The sequence below is a fragment of the Lutra lutra genome, chromosome 6 (assembly GCF_902655055.1).
Source record: "Lutra lutra chromosome 6, mLutLut1.2, whole genome shotgun sequence".
NCBI classification, from domain to species: domain Eukaryota; kingdom Metazoa; phylum Chordata; class Mammalia; order Carnivora; family Mustelidae; genus Lutra; species Lutra lutra.
In genome coordinates, this window is record NC_062283.1 from 107,063,252 (window position 1) to 107,088,532 (window position 25,281).

The 25,281-nt window shown below is 40.4% G+C and overlaps 3 protein-coding genes across 6 annotated transcripts in view; 1 reads left to right on the forward strand and 2 right to left on the reverse strand.

Annotated features, from left to right (window-relative positions):
* Nucleotides 1-9,165, reverse strand: part of PGM3 (phosphoglucomutase 3) — a 25,615-nt gene extending 16,450 nt beyond the window's left edge. Inside the window, exons 1-5 of one of the 2 annotated variants that reach the window (XM_047731930.1) lie at nt 9,034-9,136; nt 8,201-8,371; nt 7,322-7,527; nt 4,320-4,504; nt 2,039-2,106 (exon numbers count right to left, since the gene is read on the reverse strand). In XM_047731930.1, coding sequence (XP_047587886.1) covers nt 2,039-2,106; nt 4,320-4,504; nt 7,322-7,525 — 457 coding nt within the window. In that variant the 5' untranslated portion in view covers nt 7,526-7,527; nt 8,201-8,371; nt 9,034-9,136. Of the gene's footprint in view, nt 1-2,038; nt 2,107-4,319; nt 4,505-7,321; nt 7,528-8,200; nt 8,372-9,033 lie in introns of both variants that reach the window. The other variant, XM_047731929.1, reaches the window with a different exon arrangement.
* On the forward strand, nt 3,203-12,468 carry RWDD2A (RWD domain containing 2A). 3 transcript variants are annotated; one of them, XM_047731933.1, is made up of 3 exons: nt 3,203-3,238; nt 10,195-10,534; nt 11,543-12,468. In XM_047731933.1, exons 2-3 carry the CDS (start codon nt 10,334-10,336, stop codon nt 12,218-12,220), a joined length of 879 nt encoding a protein of 292 aa, XP_047587889.1. In that variant the 5' UTR covers nt 3,203-3,238; nt 10,195-10,333; the 3' UTR covers nt 12,221-12,468. The 3 variants fall into 3 exon arrangements, with proteins under 3 accessions (XP_047587889.1, XP_047587887.1, XP_047587888.1); XM_047731931.1 differs by lacking the exon at nt 3,203-3,238 and adding an exon at nt 8,876-9,300; XM_047731932.1 differs by lacking the exon at nt 3,203-3,238 and adding an exon at nt 8,876-9,256.
* A 9,175-nt stretch (nt 12,469-21,643) lies between these two features.
* ME1 (malic enzyme 1) overlaps nt 21,644-25,281 on the reverse strand; it is a 184,841-nt gene continuing 181,203 nt past the window's right edge. The window contains exon 14 of the mRNA XM_047733415.1: nt 21,644-23,260. Coding sequence (XP_047589371.1) covers nt 23,090-23,260 — 171 coding nt within the window. The 3' untranslated portion in view covers nt 21,644-23,089. The remainder of the gene's footprint in view (nt 23,261-25,281) is intronic.

Below are 25,281 nucleotides of genomic sequence, written 5' to 3' on the forward strand. Positions count from 1 at the left end.
GGTTAAAAATAAAAAATTTACTCTCAAATTTTTATAGACTAAAACATTAGAAAAGTGATGGTATAAATAGTTTTAGGCCAGGTGAAGCTGGGGTAAGGGCAGATCACCTAAGTGGAGACCTCACTCAACCAGTGCTTTACAAATTGCAGACCTGAATCCCTGAGGGGTCATGGAATCCACTTTGTGAGACCCAACCAGCAGTTTTGCATTTTTTTTTTTTTTAATAACACAGATGAATGCATGTCATGCAGTGTCGGTATTACTTTTTGATACTTTTGTGTCAGTTATACATACAAGTACACATACACACATCATGATACAAAATGGGTTTCTTACTGTAAGTTGTGAGTGGCCTGAAATAAACTCCCCGGAGGGTTGTACATAGCAGGCAGTCAAAAATGTTTGATAAGCTAATAAATGAAAAGTTAAACTATACATAGGTGGAGCTTTGGCTGTAAAGATGATCATTCAGAAATCAAGCAGAATGGAGAGAGAAATAAGGAACACCCATATGGAGAGGGTGAGCCCACACAGAAGACTGAGAAGGAATAGTGGCCAAGGAAGTAAAAGCTTCAAGAAAGAAAGGAAGAGGTCACAGTGTGGAGAGCTATAAGACAGCAACTGGAAAACTTCAAAATATAAATTCTGAAAGTTATTTTTTAGGTCACAGATCCCTCTGAGTATCTGACAAAAGCCACGACTCTTCTCCCTAGGAAAATACATGCGCCAGTAACACTCCGCACGCTGTATCAAGAGGTCAGCCAGGTCCCTGCACACATTTCCCAGGGAGCCCAGGCCCCAGGCTAAGAATCCCCACTTTATAAAAGCCACTGGATTTGGCAGTTAGAATTCAGGTGAGTGTTGAGAGAGATACTTCGCTGAAGGGACAAGGATGGAGACTGCCTGCAGTGGGCTAAGTAATGACTGGAAAAGCAGAGAAGTAAGCCAGGAGAGCTCTTGGAAGAGGCCAAATTAACTTTGAAAAGAAGAGCACAGGGCAAGTGGAAAGGAGGTTAAAAAGGTCTTTAAATGAGAAACTAGGGAGATAATAGGGAAATCCACCTCCAAGCAAAATCAAGTCACTGCATTTACAAGGGGCATGACCATTGAGAGAAGAGAATTCTAGTCTCCATTTTCTGTCATGTAATTCTTCATTGGATAAAATAGAACTACCTGCCAAAACTTAAAATCAGATTATGTAAGTAGGCCAAAGATATTTTCCACCATCTGATAGGTAAACATCTGAGTCCACATGTGATCAGCTACTTGGGACTACATGATATTGACAAAAGCTCCCCAGAATGAACATCTTCAAGTAACTTCAAAGGTTTTTATATCAGGAATTTGGCCTTACTAAAGTAAGGTAAGATCAGTATGTCTTACATATAATCTCTTACAGCTAAAACAAAATATGCACATCCAGAAAATTTTTTTAACTTTTAAACTCAAAAAGCTAGTATTTTATACCTAGAAGTTCATTTTTTTTTTTAATTTTTTTATTTGAGAGAAAGAGGGAGAGATTGAGTGCATGTGCAAATGAGGGGAAGGGCAAAGGAAGAGAATCTTTTTTTTTTTTTAAGATTTTATTTTTTTACTTGATAAAGAGAGATCACAAGTAGGCAGAGAGGCAGACAGAGAGAGGGAGGAAGCAGGCTCCCCGCTGAGCAGAGAGCCCAATGTGGGGCTCAATCCCAGGACCATGAGATCATGACCTGAGCCGAAGGCAGAGGCCTAAGCCACTAAGCCACCCAGGTGCCCCAGGAAGAGAATCTTTAAGCAGACTCCTCAGCAAGTATGGAGCCCAATAAGGGGCTCCATCCCAGGACCCATGAGATCATAACCTGAGCTGAAAACAAGAGTCTGATGCTTAACTGACTGAGCCATCCAGGTGCCCCTGTACCTGGAAGTTCATTTTTTTAAAAGTTCTTTTGTCTGTACTTTCAAACTTTTCTAAAATAAACGGTACTACTTTTACAACTTTCTTAAAAATTTTTTAAGTTTTTTAAAGGTTATTTTACAACTCGGGATAGCTACATACCATGGAATTGACCTTTTAAAACAGTCACACCATCTATTACAGACTGTGAAAGTTTCTCACTGCTGGGCCTAGAAAAGAAAAGGAAGAAAATAACACATCCCATCCTGAAACCAAGAGATGCTAATTCTGAAAGCAAATACAGAAATTATGTGCTACAAATATCAGGATAATAGGTTCACAGTATCTGAGCTGAAACCTGCCGAGTTTGAAAACCCTGCAAAGATAATACAGGTAGAGTATTAGCATTTTCCAGCAGCCTTTTACAATACATTTCTTGGAGTTTGGCTTTCAAATGAATTTAGAGAACAAATATAAAAATACATTAATTACACCACACCCAGAAACTTTTTCAAGTTTGACTGTAATATATACATTATCTAAAAACAGAAGCAATAAATACTGAATGCAAACACTTCATATAATGCAGTACTGGGTATTAAACCACCAAGGATATAGAACTTATTTTTCATTTGAAAAAATCAGAACAAATTATCTGCCTGAAAATAAAGGAGATAATAAATAAAGGAGAAGGTAATAAATAAAGATAGAAAATAAAGGAGATAACTGCCTTGTAGAAAATGATGTTCTAGATCATTTAAACTAGTTAATTGGTAAGAGGTAATTACATGTGGGATGGCTTTACCATGGGATAATAATTTGCTTCAGAACATAAGTCACTAGGCTACTTCTGATACTATAAATCCACAATTAATGGTATTTAGAAATCTCTCTGGTAACCCATTAAGGATAAAATACCAGACATTATCCTAATGTCCTACCATTAAGACTATGACTAGAAATTTCCTTTAGAAAGATACTCTGGCTAAAATGAGATCTCACAGTAAATCTTGAAACAGAATCCTTCTGTTTCAAAGTACACTTTTAATCCAACATTTTACAGTATCTTTTTGTAAAGGAAGACAAAAGCTGCCAAAAATATGGCAAGCAGTCCCCTCCTGTCCATGGTTTCACTGGCCATGGTCTGTCACCCAAGGTCAACTGTAGTCTAGAAGCAGATGATCCACCTTCTGACATACCATCAGGTCAACAGGAGCCTAACACTACATCACAATGCCTACATCACATCCTCTCTCACACACACACAATTTTATCATCCCACATCATCACAAGAAAGAGAAGGGGGGAGTACAGTACAACAAGATATTTTGAAAGAGAGACTACACTCACAACTTTATTATAGTATGTTGTTACATTGCTCTTATTATTATTTATTGCTGATCTCCTACTGTGCTTAACTTATAAGTTAATCTTTACCATAGGGGCACTTGGGTGGCTCTGTTAAGCATCTGACTCTCAATTTTAGCTCAGGTTATGATCACAGGGTGGTGAGATCAAGCCCCACCTAAGGCTCAGCACTGGGTGCACTGTCTGGGATTCTCTCTCCCCCCACCGGCCACTGCCCCAATTCGTGCGCTCTCTCTCTAAAATAAATAAAGAAGATCTTAAAAAAATTAATCTTTATCAAATTATGCATGTATAGAGAAAACATACTATCCATGGTTTCAGGCATACACTGGGGGTCTTGGAATGTATCCCCTGCAAATAAGAGAGGGGGGACTACTATATGTAGAAATAATATATTGTTGTTGTTATTAAGATTTTATTTATTTGACTGAGAGAGAGAGAGCAAGAGAGGGAACACAAGCAGGGGGAATGGGAGAGGGAGAAGCAGGCTTCAAACTGAGAGGGAAGCCCGATCCAGGAACTCCATCCCAGGATCCTGGGATCATGGCCTAAGCTACCCAGGCGCCCCTAGAGATAATATATTGTTTTCCGGTAAACTCCAGCATGGGAAAATGATATAAATATATAAACCAACAATAATGCAGATTATTATAATAATGCAGAGATGAATCTATAAATATTAAATTACAAGCAAGTGTTCTTCCTCTGTAGGAATAAGTAAATCTCCAGAAGTAAAGGGGTGGGAGACCTCTGTTATGTACTTCTCTCAGGACAGGAAATAGGTATTTTCATACACTATCTTATGTAATCTTCACAAAAGCTCTGTGTTGGGCTTTAACATCAACATTTTAGAGATGGGTATATGGAAGCTCCAAACATTAGGTAACCTATCCAACTATACAGTGTTGGAGCGGATTAGCTCCTACATCCTACTAAAAACAAAAAGGCCAAGTAGGTAGAGGAGCCTCTTAGGGGAGTTCCATTTAATTCTTTCAATTTATCATGAGTATTAAAACTAACGCAATCACTTAAGTCCAGTTTGCAAAGCTGCTTTCACCAGTAATGTGATGGTCACCTGGTATCTCTACCAATCACTACGAAGGCATCTTGTTGCAGATTCACGGCTGCTTTCACACTGATGTCCAGCAACACTCTCGGCACGTCTTGTTCCTCAGCATTTGCCAAACAGGTAGCATGTTCCTCCCAGGATGGTGCCAACATTTCACCCAAAGGATCAACCAATTTTACCCCATTGTCTTCCTTAAAAGAAAAGCAAACAATAAGCCATCTGTGCATATTCACAAGAGTGAGCTGAGGAAGTAAACTCAAGCTGTTTTCCCCTAAATAAGACACTGACGGCAGAGTGGCTTCACCTGTGACCGTACGGCATGCCAGGCACTGGACTAGGTGTTTTTTATAAATCCTCATAACAAACATCAATCTTACTAATAATCCTATTTTTATTCCAATCTTACTTTGGAAAAAACAGAGATTCAGAGCAAGTGAATTCACCACCAATTACATACTAGGGCACAAACGGAGTGGAATGAGGGCACCAAGAGACCCTCCTCATTATGACCCTGGACTCTTTTAAGAACATACTGGCCAATGTATCAAAAGTGGGTGACAGGGGCGCCTGGGTGGCTCAGTGGGTTAAGCCGCTGCCTTCGGCTCAGGTCATGATCTCAGGGTCCTGGGATCGAGTCCCGCGTCGGGCTCTCTGCTCAGGAGGGAGCCTGCTTCCCTCCCTCCCTCTCTCTCTGCCTGCCTCTCCATCTACTTGTGATCTCTGTCAAATAAATAAATAAAAAATCTTTAAAAAAAAAAAAAAAAAGTGGGTGACAGAAGCTGAAAACTGACTCCCAATTCTGTTCTGCTCAAATTTGGGGGAAGAAATAAAGTGTAGTTCAGAGTGAATGTCAACTGAAGGAAACAGTTCAGTATTGTTTTAAGAAGTACTTTAGAACTGCAATAAACAGAGGCTTCAGCCCACAAGTCATTAATTGTGGTGATTTAGACGTTCAGACACACTTTTATAATGATCCACATTTACAAGCTGGAGTGGGGGTAAGAGGAGGTTATAATCCTTCACAGACCTACACAGCTTTAATTTGCTGCTGATTTAGCAACAAAGGCAAAGTCTCATGGTTCTTGCCATCAAACAGAGGCAAGTTATTCAAACCACATATTAGTGAGCTATCAGCAGTATTTAATAAAAGTTAAACTGTGTCAAAAAGAATATTTTGCTTAAAAAAAAAAATTGGGAGTGCTTGGGTGGCTCAGCCGGTTGAGGGTCCAACCCTTGTTTCGGCTGAGGTCATGATTTCAGGGTCATGGGATCAGGATCAAGCCCCACATCAGGCTCTGCATTCAGCAGGGAGTCTGCGTAAGATTCTCTCTCCCCCTCTCTCGTCTCTCCCTGGCTTGCACTCTCTCTCGCTCTTAAAAAAAAAAAAAAAAAAAAGTAATTGTCATAACACTAGAACCAAAATAATCTGCCCAAAGCTCACTTTTGTATACATGGAGCCACCTGTCTGGCTGTTCATTCAGAACAGTTAACTCTTCCTTACTATTCCCTAACTACAGAAAACGGGTCTACAGGCGCCTGGATGATTCAGTTGGTTAAGCAGCTGCCTTCGGCTCAGGGTCCTGAGATCAAGACCCACATTGGGCTCCCTGCTCAGTGGGAGGAGTCTGCTTCTCCCTTTCCTTCTGTTGCAACCCCTGCTTGTGCTCTCTCGCTCATGCGCGCTCTCAAATGAATAAAATCTTTAAAAAAAAAGAAAAAGAAAACCAGTCTAAAAAATTTTCAAAATGCACTAAATCTTTTTAAATATTTGCCCTTCTCCCCACCTTGGCTCCAATCTCTAATCCCTACTAAATTAACACAAGTAATACTTCTTGTTACTGATACTGTCTCAATGCAACTAACTTGGAAGGACATTCTTCTGTTATTTAATAGGGACACAGTCCAAGAAATAACTCTCATTCTCTCCACACCCTCTACAGTCATGAGCTAAATGACCACTCATCAAGAAAAAGCCATTTCGATAAAGAAGATGTGGTATATATACACAATGGAATACTATGCAGCCATCAAAAGAAATGAAATCTTGCCATTTGCGGCGACGTGGATGGAACTAGAGGGTATCATGCTTAGCGAAATAAGTCCATTGGAGAAAGACAACTATCATATGATCTCCCTGATATGAGGGAGAGGAGATACAACATGGGGGTTAAGGGGGTAGGAGAAGAGTAAATGAAACAAGATGGGATTGGGAGGGAGACAAACCATAAGTGACTCTTAATCTCACAAAACAAACTGAGGGTTGATGGGGGGAGGGGGGTCGGGGGGGGGTGGGGTTATGGACATTGGGGAGGGTATGTGCTATGGTGAGTGCTGTGAAGTGTGTAAAGCTGGCGATTCACATACCTGTACCCCTGGGGATAAAAATATATGTTTATAAAAAATAAAATTTAAAAAAAAAAAAAAAAAAAGAAAAAAAGCCATTTCAGGGGCGCCTGAGCAGCTCAGTCATTTAAATGTCTGACACTTGATTTCAGCTCAGGTTGTGTGTGTTCTCAAGGTTGAGAGATCCAGCGTGGTGTCACGCTCTGCCATTAGTGATGAGTCAGCTTGGGATTCTCCCTCTCCCTCTGCTCCTCCCCTCCCATGTACTCTTCGCTCTCTAAAATAAATTAATCTTGAAGAAAAAGCCATTTTGGGGGTGCCTGGGTGGCTCAGTCATTAGGTGTCTGCCTTTGGCTCAGGTCATGATCCTAGCCAGGGTCTTGGGATCATCGGGCTCTCTGCTCTGCTGGAAGCCTGCTTCTCCCTCCCCACTCCCCCTGCTTGTGTTCCCTCCCTATCACTCTGTGTCAAATAAATAAATAAAATCTTTAAAAAAAAAAAAAAAAAGAAAGAAAAGAAAAGAAAAAGCCGTTTCAAAAACAAAGGCACATACTGAGTAGGCACATTCCTAGAATTAGATTTTGTACTTTGGGTCAAATTGCTCAGACACTAAGATGTGTTCTTGTAAATAAAGGTTTGCTTTATAACAGCACTAAAGGCGTTACCTCAGGATTATGTGATGCGGTTACCATGACTCCTATTGTAGACTTGGTCTGTTTTGACCTCAGGACAGCTAACAATCCCATGCGAAACATGACATGATCAAGATGTTCTGCTTTTGTTCGAAAACCAGCAGTCCCATATTGAAGAACGAGTCCACTGGGCTTGGCGTGTAATGCTGAGTGTTCTTTTACAGCATCTAAATCCATGTCTACAAAATTAAGGAATATTTTTCAAGCAAAAGAAATTTTTACAGGACCATTTGCTTCAACAACTGCCACCCTGAACTAATAGGGTGCCTCGTTCTGAAACCCCACAAAAATTTTTTTGAGAAAGAAAACAATGGTACAATAAAGTTCTGGAGGTAGACATTACCTAGAAGATCCTGCCCAACTTGTATCATTCACTCCAGGACAGATGGCAATTACCCCAACTCATCTCTCATTTTGGCTCCAGGGCTATTCCTGGACACAGGGTAAATTTAAAATGGTCTACTCTCAACTAAAACGAAGATTCCACACATAGACTCATAGACTCCTACACAATCAAAGATTACCTCATTTCACAAATGGAAAAACTTAAGCTTGGACCTCAAATAACCTAAATTTACATGGGTAGTTAGTGACAAATGGAGCCTAAGGTTATACTGTCAAAAGGACTGGGACTACATATCCAAAATATCTAGGAAATCTGTTGGTTCTTCTGTTATTCTTCCCAGACCACACACACAGAGACACACCCAGAGGAAAAGGGAAGGGCAAAAGCTTCCTCTCTAAGACTGCCCAAACCTCCTAATGTACCTCACGGAGGATTTTTCTATTTTTGTAAGGGAGGATCAGGACACCCTTCTAAATTAAGCTCTGAAAGCAACATCTTCCTTTTACCTTTAATTGGCTCCTAGCCCACTAGTAATTCCTTCTCTGCGATACTCCAATTTTAAGTGGACCTTGGGGGTTTCCAACCTCAGCTGTATGTACTTCTTGGATCAGTCCCATTCCCAATTAGCCCAGGGATGAGCACCAGTCCTATCTTGTTTTCTTCATTTTCCTTAGTTGCTTCAATGAACAAAAGTTAAAGGAAATGGTGAAAAATTTTTGCTTCTGTCCAGCTAGAAAAAACTGGTATTCAGCAAGCTAATTTAGTTTGGTCCAAAGTGACCAAATCTCTTTCACAAACATCAATACACTTCGTTTAAAAACTGACCATTCGGTAATACATCATGATTACTCATAAGGGCGTAAACCAGTCCTGTCAAATCTAGAAAAAAAAAATTTTTTTTTAAATAAAAAAGATAAAACGCTTTCACCCTTCAAAGCGTCTTCGGTCCCAAAACTACATTCAGTGGGTGTGAGAATGCTTTTATTCAAAACACTTAAGAGCCCAAACAGTGACCACTCTAAAAAAGTTGAGAGCATCCCCCTTCCTCCATTCAATTATCAACCGCTTGTTTGTTCCGCTTCCCTTCCAGCCCCCACATGGCCGCACCTTTCCCGACTCTCAACCCTGAGCCACCACCTCCCGCCCCAGGTCTCTGGGCCAGAACACCCAGCACGAGACCCTCGGGCCCGCTCTGAAGGCGCAGGGCGGTGCGTCCCGCGCGCGGTCCGCGGGTCAGTCCGCTAGCCTGCCCACTAACCTACCCGCAGCCCATCGGTAGGCCGAACCCTTACCGACTGGAAACTCCATTCCAGTCGCCTATCCTAAGGGCCCCACTCACCTCCGCCAGAAGATACCCCCTCACCTCCACCTCACGGAACAACTGATCCGCGGCGGCACCTCCTACCTACTGAAGCTCTCCGAACCCGCAGACGTGGCCCTGCGTGTCTTCCGGTCCATAGCCGCGCCCCCCCAGCCAATCATGGCCGGGGAGGATCCGCCGGCCCCGCCTCTCCTCGTTGCGGATCATGCGCAGCTCGCGCCTGCGGAACTGCGGATCCCGGGTCTGACAGGGTTTGGGGCTGTTTCCATTGAATGACCGGGAAGGGTGAGGCCCCCGCGGTGGCCCAGGGGTTGGGGCCGAGGGTCGTGGGCCATCAGAGCACTGCGACCGGCAAAAAACGCAGTCCCCGCATCCAAATTTGGGTCTCAGAGGGTGGCAGTCTTGCGTTCCTGGGAAGCCAGGGTTCCTAGTGGTCGCAGATGGGGGGTACCAACCCTGATTTGGGGCATCTGACAAGGTGGCCTCGGGCATTTCCCCTTTACCCTCATCCCCATCTAGATCTTCGAGGTTCATCTCCCCAAAGTGACTCCCGGAGCCTTCTCGAGCCGCTGCCCCCACCCCATCTCCCCGCACCAGCTCACACTAAACATTGTTTCATTAATGTACCTGTAAGATTCCCCCTTAGCCTGGGCCTCTCGGGACAGAGGCCAAATGGACCCAAATCGTCCGGAGCTATCAAGATGCCATCCCGGGAGGATGTGGCTCCCCAGAGAGTCGTAAAGGCCCGATCGGGAGGGGTCCTTGGCGCTGGGTCCGAGGCTCCGCTACTGGCATTAGGGGCGGCGGGGCTCTCAAGACCCCAGAACCTAGGGATGCGACCACAGCCTCGCCAGACTGCAGGCCTCCCTCGCCACAGGGCGCAGCTCCGCCCAAGCCGGAGACCCTACTGGGATTCGCAAGTTGGGCTCCTTGCCTCTCCCAGGATTCAGGCTTGCAGAGTATCTGCAGGGGTTTGCGAACCACCTGCAACGGAATAATTTGGAACACCTGTTGAAACTCCAGATTCCCGGATTTGAAGCGGGGGTGGGGGTGGGGAGGTAACGGACTGGGAATCTGAATTTTTAACGAGGTGTCTTAAGGGAAGCTGTACATACTAGACTTGGGGGTTGAGAGATAAAGCGAAGAAAGAGTGTAAGTGTCCCCTGTTTTTGCCCCTAGCTGTCAGTGCATAGCGTTCCTGCAAAACTGCTGAACGGAAAAGGACCTTCGGGAAATTTCTCTGGACACCGCTGAAATTAACAAACCTAGTGGCCCTGGGCCTTTCCAGTTTTTCCTGGCAAGTGGATTTCGAGGCAACATGTCTGCTTCAGTGAAAGAATGCCTGCAGCTTCAGCTGCTGGAGATGGAAATGCTGTTTTCTATGTTTCCTAACCAAGGCGAAGTAAAACTTGAAGATGTAAATGTCCTGACGAATATAAAGCGATATTTGGAAGGCACGAGGGAGGCGCTGCCGCCAAAAATTGAATTTGTGATTACCCTCCAGATTGAGGAGCCCAAGGTAAGTACTCTGCGTTGTTTTCATTGTTGCCAGGTGCCCTTTTTTTTAGTGGAAACACTTGGAACATGAGATTTCTGTCCAGGAAGCAAATGGAGAATATTCCAAATTCATATATCCTTTATTTGTTTGAAAGTGAAATGTGTAAAACATGGGATGCCCTTGTAAATTGTCTTCAATAAATATCTTGAATTTTACATAAATATGCACATCTTTTTAACAAATATGTGGTGTTTTTATTAAAAACGTCTGGCAGTCTCATACTACCATTACTATTCTGTTCACTCACGTTTTTTACAATTCCAACTATTGTAGTATATTTTGTATTGTACATGTATCATGATTTTTATAAAGCTAAATATTGCCTTTAGCAAAACTGACTTGTAAGGAGTGGATGAATGTTTCTTTGGTGGCACCATGACACAAAGCAAATACAGACAGGAAATCTAAATCCTTAAAGTGAATTTACCTTCATCTTCTGATCCATTGTCTCTAGCAACATGAGCATAGCATAGGTAACAAATGGACTAGGCTTTTGAGAACACCTCCTCTAGTGATTTCCTGCTCACCCTTCAGCTGTCATTCCCTTAAAGAAGATCTCCTGCTTCCCAGAGTGACTTCTGTCTCACCAGTCACACATTTCATCAGATCCCTGTGCTTCTCACCATTGAAATTAAGTACTTGCGATGTGTAATTATTAGTTTAATGTCTTTCTCCTTTACTAGGCTCTGGTCTTCAGGAAGAGCAGAAATTGTGTTGCATCTAGCTTCTTCACGTCTTCATCCCAGCATGGGGTCCCTGACACATGGTGGGCGTTCAGTAAACACTGGAATGCGTGAATGCATAAATGGAAGAAATAGCGTGTGTGGTGTTCTCAGTACAGTCTCTGGCCCATAGCTGACACTTAGTAGTAGCGATAACTGTTACGTTTATCAAAATCATGCCGTTGCCACTGATAAACTAGCTTAGTTGATTTTCTGGTTCTTAAATCTATTTGATTTTCATTTTAAGGTGAAAATTGATTTGCAAGTAACCATGCCTCACGGCTACCCCTACGCAGCGCTGCAGCTATTCGGACGGTCGTCTGAGCTCGACCGACAACAGCAACTCCTGCTCAACAAGGGTCTCACTTCCCATATAGGGACTTTTGATCCAGGTGAGCTCTGTGTATGTGCGGCAATCCAGTGGTTGCAGGACAATAGTTCCTCCTATTTTCTGAACAGAAAGATTGTTTTTGAACCATCTACACAAGCAAAGCCAGTCAAGAACACATTCCTCCGAATGTGGATCTACAGTCACCATATATATCAGCAGGACCTAAGAAAAAAGATTTTGGATGTTGGGAAAAGGTTGGATGTGACTGGATTTTGCATGACAGGAAAGCCGGGTATAATCTGTGTGGAGGGCTTCAAAGAGCACTGTGAGGAGTTCTGGCACACAATTAGGTACCCCAACTGGAAACACATTTCCTGTAAGCATGCTGAAAGTGTCGAAACCGAAGGAAATGGAGAGGATCTGCGCCTTTTCCATTCTTTCGAAGAATTGCTCCTTGAGGCCCATGGCGACTATGGATTAAGGAACGACTATCACATGAACCTGGGCCAGTTCTTAGAATTTCTCAAAAAACATAAAAGTGAGCATGTGTTCCAGATATTATTTGGTATTGAAAGTAAAAGTTCAGACGCCTAGGAAGCTAGTAAGAGGCCTGTGCTTATAATTTCTCTAAGTCGGTATTTCTGTGAATAAGACCAAAATAAAAGGGCTAGTGGCTGTTTGGCATCCTCTGTGAGACCCCTAGCCCCACAATTTTTACCTGGTAATGAAACACAAAGGCCTTTTAACTTTATAACAGTGCAATTGTGATGTTATCTCTATGTTCTTGTGTTAACTGAAAACTATTTAATTGTAAATTAATAAAAACAGTCAACTTAACCAGCGAAACTGACTTGATTAAAGAGGCGTCCAAAGCCCGTAATTAATATCAATAGTCAAACTGCAGCCCTGAACTCATACATAATATTCCTCTCTCGTGCCATCAGCACATGATGACGCAGCACATTTTCTTTCTTTCGTTATTGGGGAATGGATTCTAAGTCAAGTTTAAAGTGAGAGGAACACATCTTGACTACATTCCTTGCTTGAAGTTAAACCCTGTGTTTATAGTTCTTTTTCTTTTAATAAAACTCGATCCTGACTATGGTAACAGAGGAATCAGAGCAGGGAAGTCTCAAGAGTAATGAAGATGACATGTAGTGCTCTGTGTTCTCTGCCGGGCTGTTTTCACCAGCTGAGTCATGATATTAAGGATAAGGATACCATAATAGTCTTAATTCTTATACCCAAAAAAAGATGTGGTTTCATGCCTACAAAGTGTTCCCCGAGTACTACATACTGGCAGCCTTTGCCTGTGCACCGGGACATATTGTTTGTAGGACGGGAGTGTTGAGGAGGACCACAATGGCAGGCTCTGCTCCATCACCTTGGGGGGTAAAATCAAGCCGTGCATTTCGGTGAGAAGTCACTGCCATCTCCTCTAAAGATATCTGGCTTCACCAGCCTTTGTCAAAAGTGAGTTTATTTTGATGACAGGGACCCCTATTTAACTAGCACCTGCCACACCTTCTTTTCATTGCAAAGTATCCACCCTCCCCAGGAATTTCTGGGAGTCCTGCCTGTGTTAAGAGATGTCCTGAGCTGACCCTGCAACTTTCTCTGGTTTCCGTGGTCTCTCTTTAGCCACTGCTGCCCTTTCTCTGGAAGCATTTCATTCTCCAGCTGCTGTCAGGCACCCCACTGATGCGCTGGTCCCCTCAGGATGCCAAAAATGGATGCTCAAAGGGGAATGAGTGCCTCACTCCCTAGGTCACGATACATTCTCTTAGACGCCAGACGTTGCTGCATGTGCCGGGGAGCTTACAGAATTTTTGGTGAAATGGTACATTCTGTGTCTAGGATGCAGACACATGTCCTTGAGCTAGGGCAAGGATATAATCAACAGCAGACCCTGCACTAAGTTGACTGCCTTGACCTTGAGGCCTTGGAACTGGGTCTACTCTGTCCTGCCCACACTATTAGCTCAGAATGAGTTTCTTTCCAGGGCACAACTCAGACCTTTAAACCAAGGCTCTCGTCATGGGCCTGCCCTGCCAGATGATCCAGTTTGCCCATTCATGTCTTAATCCAGCCTTGGATGTGGCTAGGGCCCAAGCCAAGGACCTTATACTTTACCTTTATCGATATACAAAGGGAAGAAGTAGAACTTATATTGCCAAAGACTCATTTCTCAGTCTTCGTCAGGACTGAAAACAAGATAGTCTAGGAGCCAGTATCCTGCATATTCTCCCCAAGACCATCAGTAAGTAGCATTCACAAGTTTTTAGGCCCTAAACAGATGTGACTCCATTTTTTTTCCATATTAGGTGTCATCCACCTAATAATGTGCCTAACCCTCTCATAGAGGATTTTTTTTCTATGATTAAATTAGCAGAAGTTGTGATGGAAAGATGAAGAAGCTGAAAGAAGTATAACATAGAATTAAAAAATTATTTGCTTAATTCACTAAATGAAAGGAATAACTTATTTTATGAACTCTTTACTGCTGTAGCTATTTCTGGTGGTAATTTTTTAGGACCCATTTTTACATGCTTGGTATTACCATGCAGCAATATATTTTTCCTATCAGAAACACTAATAGTAGACATTAATTATGGGAGAAGTATAGGTTTTATAGGAAAAAAAAATATATATATATATATATTATAATTCAAAGCTCAGCTTTGTGTGTATAGTAGACTGCTAGTTTTCTTTGCCCAGACTGAGGGGCACAGGCAACCCTCCTACACACACACACACACACACACACACACACACACACACACACCCCACTTACTCCGAGGAACTGCCCTTTCTCTGTATGGTTTGGGAGAAGTAACTGGAATCAAATCACCCTCTAGCAGCCTTCTAGAGAGATGGTTTTGAGCTCTTGCCGCTTAAATCCATAGTGCCATCCTCATTTCCAGCCTACTGAATGTTCAGTTGCTCAGCACTTCTGAGGTACCCAACATCTGCCCTTTTTTTTTTTCTGGAAAGTCAAACGTCAGTCTGAATCACTTGGAATTTAAGAATCGTGATATTGTATACATTATTTTTTAAACGGTTATTTGGAAAGTATGCACTTTATAAATATTGCAGTGTCTTTTTAAAACTTACTGATTAAATCAGCCTTTTTTCACCTATGTTCTCTGCTTCTCATTCCTTACTGGTCTAGTATGTGTTAGGCTAAAGGCTGAGGATACTTGCATAGTGGATTAAGGAGTGGGCCAAGTGAGTTGACGGACATAATACAAGGACCTCTAAAACATCCCTATATTAAATCAGAAGTATGTTGCCTGTGAATTTGAGTTTCCATATATGACTGTTTTAACATGCCAACCATTCCTTCCGAGAACTTGGGAAGGCCTGAGGGAGCCTACCTGAGGTCTTCACAGAAACTTTTTGAACAGAACAGTTTTCTTTCATTTGCTTTTATCTTATGTAGCCCAGTAGTAAGTTGAAAGAACAGGTATTTTCTGAAGATAACATGCTTTGCTCCAAAATCCTTGTTTTATACAGAATCCTGATTTACCTCAAAACTCTGAGCTCGTTGAGTCTCCCTCATAAGGTCTGCATGGTAGAACTACTTTCCCTGCAGCCTTTTTCTGAGCCCAGTTAAAGCTAGAAGCATTTGGATCAACCCATAAATCAGTCTGAGGAGTGGACACACATTTCAAGGAAGCCCAGCAAACATTGAAGGACCTCCTTGGTCATAGGGGGAATGAAGTCCACAATCAGTTATTCCCCATGGGGGTAACATCCTAACACGCATCGGCCCTTCAGTCTCCACATGCTTGGCTGAGGTGGCAGACTCTTGTACTTTCATGAGATCTTACCAGGAATTCAGTAAATCTAATGCCTGTGCTCTACGTCCTATGAATGTATCATCAATTTGTCAGACCAGCGTGATGCCCTGTCTAGCAGTGAGATGATCAAGGTTTAGTGTCAAGAATTAAATTCTGGTGCAGAACCAGAGAGTTAATGGAACATTGAAAAAAGGCAATCTATAATGTTTATTGGTAGCACAAACTTCTTCAGTGGCCCCCTACTTAATGGAATATAGGAAAAACAAGAAAGCATCGGCCTAATCAGTAGCTACAAGAAAGAGAACTTGTCTGTCAGCTGCAGTTGGAATCACCATCTGACCAACTTAATGTGATCCAAAGATCATACTGAGTTAAGATGTGCTAAAAATCACACCCCTGTTTCTCTTAAAGATTTTGATAATGAGACTTACCGCTGCAAATCACGGGTGGTTCCAGCCAGAATAACCATTTTTTTGTGTGTGATTAGGGATCCAATGTGGTGATAGATGATGAAGAAATTAATCTTCACTGAGAACTCTTCACTGAGCAAATGACTAGACAATGGATTTGTTCCTATATACAGTTAGTCCTAAGCATACAGTTAGTTCCAGAGACCACAGTAATTTCTAAGGCCCTAGAAATTTGCATTTATTCAGAACTCTGTTTCCAGGTGATTTCCAAAGGACATTTCCAAAAGTGGTTTCCTTTCTGCAATGCATCGTTATTCTAGTAAATGGAACCTCAAAGGAAGATTTTGGATATTACAGAGTCCATCACCTTAGGGGTCTTTCATTCATATCGTCGCATGGCAATTTGCTGAAGGCCTTGACACTCTATATTGGGGGCTCTAGACAGGTTTTTCTGCTGCTGTTGTTATACATATTAAGTAAGGCCTACACTGGGTTGCCCATCTATTTGGTCCTAACCCCAGCTGATATTTAGCTGATATACACTGATGTGGCTGTATCAGTTGTATACTGTATGCCAGTATACACTGGCATTCATTTTTCTTAGTCAATATCTGTGCTGTCCGATTTGTTAAATTTGCAACATCATTTCAGGCTATGAGGCCCAGTGATTTACTGGCCACCACCAAAGATTTCTGTAGGCCAAACTATGCTGATTACTGTGAACCAGCTTCCTACTATAACTGTTTCCACTGTGTCTCCATTTGTTAATTGCTGCAAAGCACTGCTATTCAGCTTCTATCAACCCTAAGATTCTGATGTTTCCATTAAAATAGGGAGCCCATTAATAAAATAAAATACCAATAAAATAAAAAAGGGAGCCCATTTTTAACCACAGCATTTCCCACAAGTCTCCCAGAGCCATCAAAATGTCCTCAATTAAAAAAAAAAAAGTCCTTAATAAAATGCTGATTCCACTAATACATTAAAAGGGTCGTACACCATGACCAACTGGGAGATATTCAAGGGATGCAATGATGGCTCAACATCAGTAAATCAGTTAATGTGAAATATCACTTTAACAAAATGAAGGAAAAAAATCATATGATCATCTCAAAAGATGGAGCATTTGACAAAATTCAATATCCATAATAAAAACTCTAAACAAAGTGTTTATAGAGAACATAATAAAAGCCACATCTTATAAGCCCACAGCTAATATTATACTCAATGGTAAAAAGCTGAAAATTCAATCAGGAAGAAGGCAAAAATGCCCATTCTCACCACTATGTTATTCAACACAGTACTGTAAGTCCTAGCCAGAGCAATGAGGCAAGAAAAATAAATAAAAGGCATCCAAATTGAAAAGAGAAATAAAACTGCCTCTATTTGCAGATGACTTCATAAGTATATATATATAGAAAACCTTGAAGACTCTATCAAAAATCTTGTTAGAACTAAAAAATGAATTCAGTAAAGTTGCAGGATACAAAATCAACATACAAAATTTGTTGCATTCCATACACTAATGACAAACTATCATAAAGAAAAATTATGAAAACAATACCATTTAAAATTGCACAATTGCATTAAAAAAACCCTTGAAATAAATTTAACCAAAGTAATGAAAGATCTGTACACTGAAAACTATAAGACATTAATGAAAGAAATTGAAGATAACAAAAATAAGTGAAAGGTATTCCATGCTCATGGACTGGAAGAATTAATATTGTTAAAATGTCCATGCTGCCCAAAGCAATCTACAGATTCAGTGCAATCCCTATCAAAATTCCAAAGGCATTTTTCACAGAAATGCAAAAAACAATCCTAAAAATTACACAGAACCACCAAGAACCCAAATATTCAAAGCAATCTTGAGAAAAAAGAACAAAGCTGGAAGCATCACACTCCCTGATTTCAAACCATATCATACAAAGCCATAATGATCAAATAGTATGCCACTGGCATAAAAACAGACATATAGATCAATGGCACAAAAGAGAGAGCCCAGAAATAAGACCACACATATATGGTCAATTAACAACAAAGGAGTCAAGAATACAACAGGGAAAGTTGTATTATTGGAATTATTGTATTGTATTATTGGAAAGTCTTCCAGTAACTATTAGAAAAACTGGACAGCCACAAGCAAAAGAATGAAACTCAGCCACTACCTTACACCATTCACAAAAACCAATTCAAAATGGATTAAAGAATTGAATGAAAAACTTGAAACCATAAAATTCCTGGAAGAAAGCACAGGCAGTAAGCACATTGATGTCAGTTTTGGTGATGACTTTTTTGATTTGAAACCAAAAGCAAAGGCAAAAAAAGTAAAAATAAACAATTGAGACTACATCAAAACTAAAAAACTTCCACACAGAGAAAGAAACCATCAACAAAAGGAAAAGGCAACTTACTGAATGACAGGAAATATTTGGAAAGCACATATTTGATGAGGTTAATATCCAAAATATATAAAGAACTCATACAATTCGATAGGAAAAAAATCCTTTAAAAATAGAGGATCTGAGTGCGCCTGGATGGCTCAGTGGGTTAAAGCCTCTGCCTTCGGTGCTCAGGTCATGATCTCAGGGTCCTGGGATGGAGGCCTGCATCAGGCTCTCTGTTCAGCAAGGAGTCTGCTCCCCCCTCCTCCCGCCTCTTCTGATCTCTCTGTCAAATAAATAAAATCTTAAAAAAAAAATAGAGGGTCTGAATAGACATTTTTCCAAAGAAGATATACAGATGGTCAACAGACACATGAAAAGATGCTCCACATCATTAATCATCAAGGAAATGCAAATCAAAACCACAATGAAGTCTCATGACACACCTGATAAAATGCGTATTATTGAAAAGAAATAAATGTTGATGAGGATGTGGAGAAAAGAGTACACTTGTGAATCCTTTTTGGGTATGCAAATTGGTACAACCACTATGGAAAACAGTATGGAGATTCCTCAAAAAATTAAAAATAGAAATACCATATGATCTACAATTCCACTTTTGGGTATTTATCCAAAGAAAATAAAAATGCTAATTTGAAAAGACATCTGCACATCCATGTTTCATTGCAACATTATTTTTAATAGCTAAGATATGGAAACAACCTACATGTCTAATAGCAGATGAATGAATAAAGAATATGTAATTTTGTGTATATATGTGTGTATACATAAATAGTTCAGTCATACAAACGTAAAATCTTGCCATTTGTGACAACATGGGTGGACCTTATGGGCATTATGCTCAGTGAAATAAGTCAGAGAAAGACACTGTGTGATCACTCTTAGATGTAGAATCTAAATAAATAAATGGGGATGTTATGAACAGCATGGTGACTATAGTTAATGCTGTATTGCATAAAAGTTGCTGAGAGTAAATCTTAACAGTTCTCATCACAAGAAAAAAATTTTGGTGATGGATGTTAACTGGACTTGTGGTGATCATTTTGCATTTATATACACAAATATCTAATCATGTTGTATATGTGAAACTAACATAATGACACCCCAATTTTTTAAGAAAATGCTTTTCATGGATGCTGCTACTCCCATCACCGTTGTATTTCTCAAGTCTTTAGTGAAAGGAGAGTCAGTGACAGGTCTTCTTGGGAGACTTTAGATCACCAGGATTACAATGGTTTGATTGCACATGACAAATGTGGAGTGTGACAAATGTTGGAGTGGTCCAACATTCCTATCACTGTAATCTTTGAATTCTTTTACAGTATTTCAAGGAACGCCTGCATTCTCAATTTCATTTAATGTGGGCCACTATTAAGTCTACATTTCAGTCAACTAATTGAACCAACAAGTAGAATGACTTTTAGCTGCTCAAGGCAACACATGGAATCCAGAATCTGTGGCAAGTGCACCCCTATCAATTCTACCAATCCAAAATTGCACTTCTCCTTTCTCAGTACATTTTCAGTATCCCATACATTTTCCCTCAGGTTTTGTCAATATAATTTTTTTTTAAAGATTTTATTTATTTATTTGACAGAGAGATCACAAGCAGGCAGAGAGGCAGGCAGAGAGAGGAGGAAGCAGGCTCCCTGCTGAGCAGAGAGCCCGATGTGGGGCTCGATGCGGGGCTCAATGCGGGGCTCGATCCCAGGACCCTGAGATCATGACCTGAGCCGAAGGCAGCGGCTTAACACACTGAGCCACCCAGGTGCCCCTTGTCAATATAATTTAAAAAGTCAAGAATTCTTTTGGTGGGATTCCCTTTCTAACTATATCCACCACAGCTCCTCTATGGAATCTGATATTTGGTGTATGGAGGTAATGAAGAATAATGTGTGAAGAGTGGGAGGTAAACTGAGGGAGCTGAATACAGGATTTCCAAGCAAGGCAGTTAACAACCTCCTTAGACAGGAAGAGCACCCACTTTGATGAGCAAGGGAGGACATGTCCATTCTTCCAGTTTGCTTAGGGGGTGAGGGGTTTCCTGGGATACAGGACTTTCAGTATTCAAACCTGGGTTATTGTTTACACTAGCTTAGGGTATCATATGTCTTCCAAATCCCCCTACCCATAAATCTCCATTCCAAATCAAGGTCCTACTGTTTCTGATCAATATTCTTAAATACAAGACCTGGTAAAAGCTGTGAATGCAATTCCTGGTGGAATCTGGCAACCAGGAGGATCAAGAATTATCTTGTTATCAATTATTTCAGCCTTACAGCTAGCAAGATAGAAAATATTCTTTTGGTAAAAACATAGGCAATTTCTAGTTTTTATACTATGCCTTGAACTGAGGCTGTAAGCCTTTGAGCCTATATTATCTCTTTCTTAATGAAAGCATCTCTGTAGAAGCAACCACCTCTTCCCACAGTCCTGGATTTCTTCCCCCTTTACACTGTTTGATGGCAGCAGCCATTTGCCAGCCTAAACCTTCCCATCCTCGGATAATGCATTCCATCCATTTTTTGCTTCATGTTTGTGTTTTTGAGGTCCCAAAGATATTTTGCTACATTAATTTTTATTAACTTTATATTTTTGCTATTTATATTTAGCTCTTTAACCTATCTGAGGTGTCCCTTTTTATATGATGTAAGGTAGGGTTCTAGTTTTAATTTTCTCCATGTGGGAGGCCAATCTTCCCAATTCTTCTACGAAACAACCTATATTCCTTTTATCTGTTGATTTTTGTGCTACCTTTGTAATTCACATAATCAAGGGGTCTGTGAGCTTCCATGACTTTGATGCATATGAAAATATCTGGATTTTGGAGGTTAGTATAAGGTAGTGTAAAATATTTCATTAATATTTTAATATCAGTTATGTATTGAAATGATATCCTGAAGATGTCAGTGTACATAAAATGATAAACATGGATTCTACCTGCTGCTTCTTTTTATGAGACCACTAGAAATTACACAAGTAGCTCACTTCCTTTTTCTGTTGGGCGAGGCTACTCTACACTGCCCTCTAGTGAAGACAGACCATGAAGCAGGATTAAACATGGCTTTAGAGCCCACCTCCTTCACTTATCAGCTCTGTGGACTTGGTAGGTTCCTTTAAATACCTGCTTTGTATGGAACTTGTAGGGACTACAGGAAACAGAATACAGTAAATACATACAGAAGACTTGAAACCTGGTAACTAATCATCCAATGCTTATTTCATTATCTTTCTCTGAGAATAAGAAAGTAGTTCATTTATTGCAGTATACAGCAAGTATGACAACACATGCATTAAATGAAGGTCATGCTGAAATTTTTGAATAGTTTTAAAATGTATACCCTGTCATGGTATAATTGCTGAGATGCAGCATTATCATTTTAAAATATAACAATATTTTAAGGGAAAAAGACAATAATAATTTTATTCATTCACTTTTTCTATGCTTTAATCAATCTTTTGCATAAGTAATACATTTAGTTAGAGCTACAAGACAACACGAAACAGACAAGAAATCAGCATTCTGGATCTTTTCAAACTATATTGAGGAAACTCTTCACTAAATGTTACTTTCAGAAATACTCCCACCCCTTCTATTCACACCTAAAACAATCTGCGTAACCATCAACCTTCAAGAAATCATTTTATACTATAGTTTTTCCTTGAATATCATCTTATGCTTTTTAAAAGCTTTACTTCAAACACAAAATCCTTCAAATAGTTCTACAAATAAATAGCAAATGTTATTGCACCTGAGCTTAAGGATTTAAAATTGTTTCCGTTTGTTTAATATTAATTTCTGGGCTATTAACTACTGACAGTAATTAGAATATCTCAATACCTGATGCCAAAAATTTCTGATGTTGGGGGAATTGGTTACAAAGTTTCCTCCAAACTCAGAGTGAGCTCCTCATTACCTGAGCTAATCAAGGAAACACGAGGGCAGCTCACTCATGTGGGAACCCAGCTTGTCTGGGAACCATGCTCTCACTCCTGACTCTGGAATTCTCTGCCCTAAGAGGTCGGCTCCACAGGCAGCCCTTTCTCAAGGAGATTATCTGCTCCCTCAACTCAGCTCTTCCCACGGCTATGCTGAACTGAGAATACTACCCTCGGGACGGGGACCACTACCTGCAAGTGCCGGGCAGCAACAGTGCAGGGGACAGGATTCAGTCAGCGGCAGAAGAAAGGTGCTTTCAGAAGGGATTTCTGACTGAGGACCGAGGTGATAAGAATATGTAACAATGGAGCAAGAATATTAAAATCTAAGGCTGCACAAGGCATTGTAAACAACAGTGATCTTTCTTAGAAATGCTGGAGTTCGGTTGAGCTAAAAGAACTATTGTAATCTAGGATTGGAATAAAAATACCTGAGAAGTTATTTTTCTCTAGGCAACAAAGTAAGTGCTGTTTCTGTTTTTAGCAAAAGTTCACCTATGCCTAAATTCATTATTATTTATAAAAAAAAAAAGTAGATTTTTAATGAAACAGTCAACCAAAGAACTATGGATTTTAATGTTGAGTATATCAATTTATTACTATTTTGGTCTTTCCATTAGTTCCCTATATAAAAATGGTGTGTTTCTCAGTAGTAGGTACAATAGCTTTTAAAGAGAACTTGGGCAAAATAATTAAGAGAGAAACCATAAATAACAAGGAAGTAAATGAAGCAAAATTATCTAGTGTGATGTTTACCCTAAAGTATATTAATATCCTTCCATGAACTTTTATTGTTAAAGTAAAATTCTTAGTCTAATGAGTTATTATAAAAGATCCCAATCTTTAAAAATTATGAAACACTTTAAGATCTCATTAAGAGAATTAGAAATGTCAGTTATTATGCTACTGGTCAAGTTTGGTCTGTATTTTCTGGGCCTCTTTAGGCCAAGAATAACAATCAGGTAGAATCTGGTCATAATCAGTATTATACATCTGAGAGCGGACAAAGTCTTCCTTGTTTGAGGGTTCAGGATAAACTGTGGCTGTCTTTTCTTGGTAAGCATCTTTCACAATCTAGGAATAAAAAAAGAATATTAATTATTTTAATGAACAGAGTTGATGGTGAGCACATGTCAGTTTTTATCTGTTTCAAAAAATTAATTCATGTCTGTTTAAAAAATTAAGTTAGATTATAATAAAAGCACACACACACAAAGGAGGTCTAAAATGAAAATGCAATTTTAAGTCATACAGCAGGAGGAAAATATAATATAAACAATGCAAAGCAAGCATAGAAGATATGTATCAAATGTGATCATAACGGGTCTTCACAGATAACCCAGTGGTGAAAGTCTCCACAGGATCTGAATGATAATTAACTTGAACTAAAGGTATTTATTCCTGCTTAGTTTGAACTCAACGTGCAGTTTCAACAATCCCTATGCTGAACACAGCCTCCTACAAAATGTCCTTATTCATCCCTGCTCACCTAAGCAGCTGGACTCTGTGGTCAGTTTCAATGCTCCTCGCCAGGATCACAGAATCTTTCCCTGTCCTGCTGTCACACTCGCCATTCTGGTCCCGGGTCTGGGGAACCCTTACTGCTGGCTTTCTTCGTTCATGGCTGCACCATACGATGACATACTTTTCCTAACACTACCTAGGTCCACGTGGTCGCACATTATGCCTTTATTCCTTTCTTTAACAAACAAAAACCCTTTCTTTCCTAGTTCCCACAAGGCAATTTCAAACCTTCCTCTGTCAAATCTGCATTTGACTGTTACCACTGGAATGAGAACATTCCAGCTAATCAGAGAAAACAATCTCTATTTCCCCTTGGAACAACTCAAACTATGTCCTCTGTATCGTTAAACCTTCACTCTTCCTTTCTTTGAAAAGAATGGATTCTCCTTGTTGTCAAAATTAATCACTCTATACGTGTCTTTAATTCACCCCAGTTGTTTAAAAAAAAAAAAAAAAAAGCAATCCCTGGGAGCTATTTGTATAATAGAGTTATTTGGATAAGTCTGATTTTGAAGATTATTGGAATGATTAAGTATCTCTTCTCAATGCAAAATTATGCATTTGTGAAAAATTATGGTTACAAAGACTGTGCCATATTATGGAGAAATGTTTGTGAAAAACATGAAATAGATGTATACACCATGATTAGGACGACATTAGCAAAGAAAGTCACACAAAAGAAAAAAGATTTGAGTTGAATACAAACAATAAAACGGCCTACGTTAGAAAAATAGAGTATTGGGTAGTTTCTTCTCTTTTTCCCAAAGTATCTATAGTATGTTGTTATTACTTTTTAACAGCCTTTTTGAGGTATAATTCACTGACTACAAAATCCAAACATTTTAAGTGCACAATTAAATTATTTTTAAATGGGCAGAGTTGTGCAACTGTTACCACACCCAGCTTCCGAACATCTCCATTACCCCGGGGGCCTCTGGTGCTTTTTGCAATGGCTGCATTGAGTTTATGATGAAACGCATTGTTGCATTCCTTGACATAGACTGTGTTCCCTCCTCTTTCTGCTCCCAGGACACACTGTATCATGATCTCCTCTCTCAGTGAGGTCTTCACGCTCTCCTTGTCAATGCCAGACTCTGCAAGAGCAGCTTGGATTCTCCTGTTTTCCTCATTCTCCCCAGACTTAACTTCTGTGCTACTGAAATCGCTTTTGTAAAAGGTTCTGGTAACTTCGTACGCACTAAAAGTTCACCCGGGTTTCTCACTACCACAGCTGTGTCTATTGTAATTTCCACTACCATCGTGACACTGTGTCTTATCTAATTTCTGACACACTGCTTCGTTCTGAGTCTGTTAAAATCCTGACTTCTCATCACTGGCTTCTTGCCTCTGTCTTCTGGACAGAGTGACAAACCATGTTCTATTCTTGATTCTTGCCTGTCTATACTTGCTGTCTTGGTCGCCCCAACCACTCCTGGCCCTTCCCCCATAACCATACAGAAATACTGCCCACACCTTTATATCTAGTGTCTCTTTAAGCTTCAGTCATTTCCATCAACTTGCTGGAATGTAGGGTTTGTATACGAATGTGCCCTGAAACCTCAAGCCTGTGG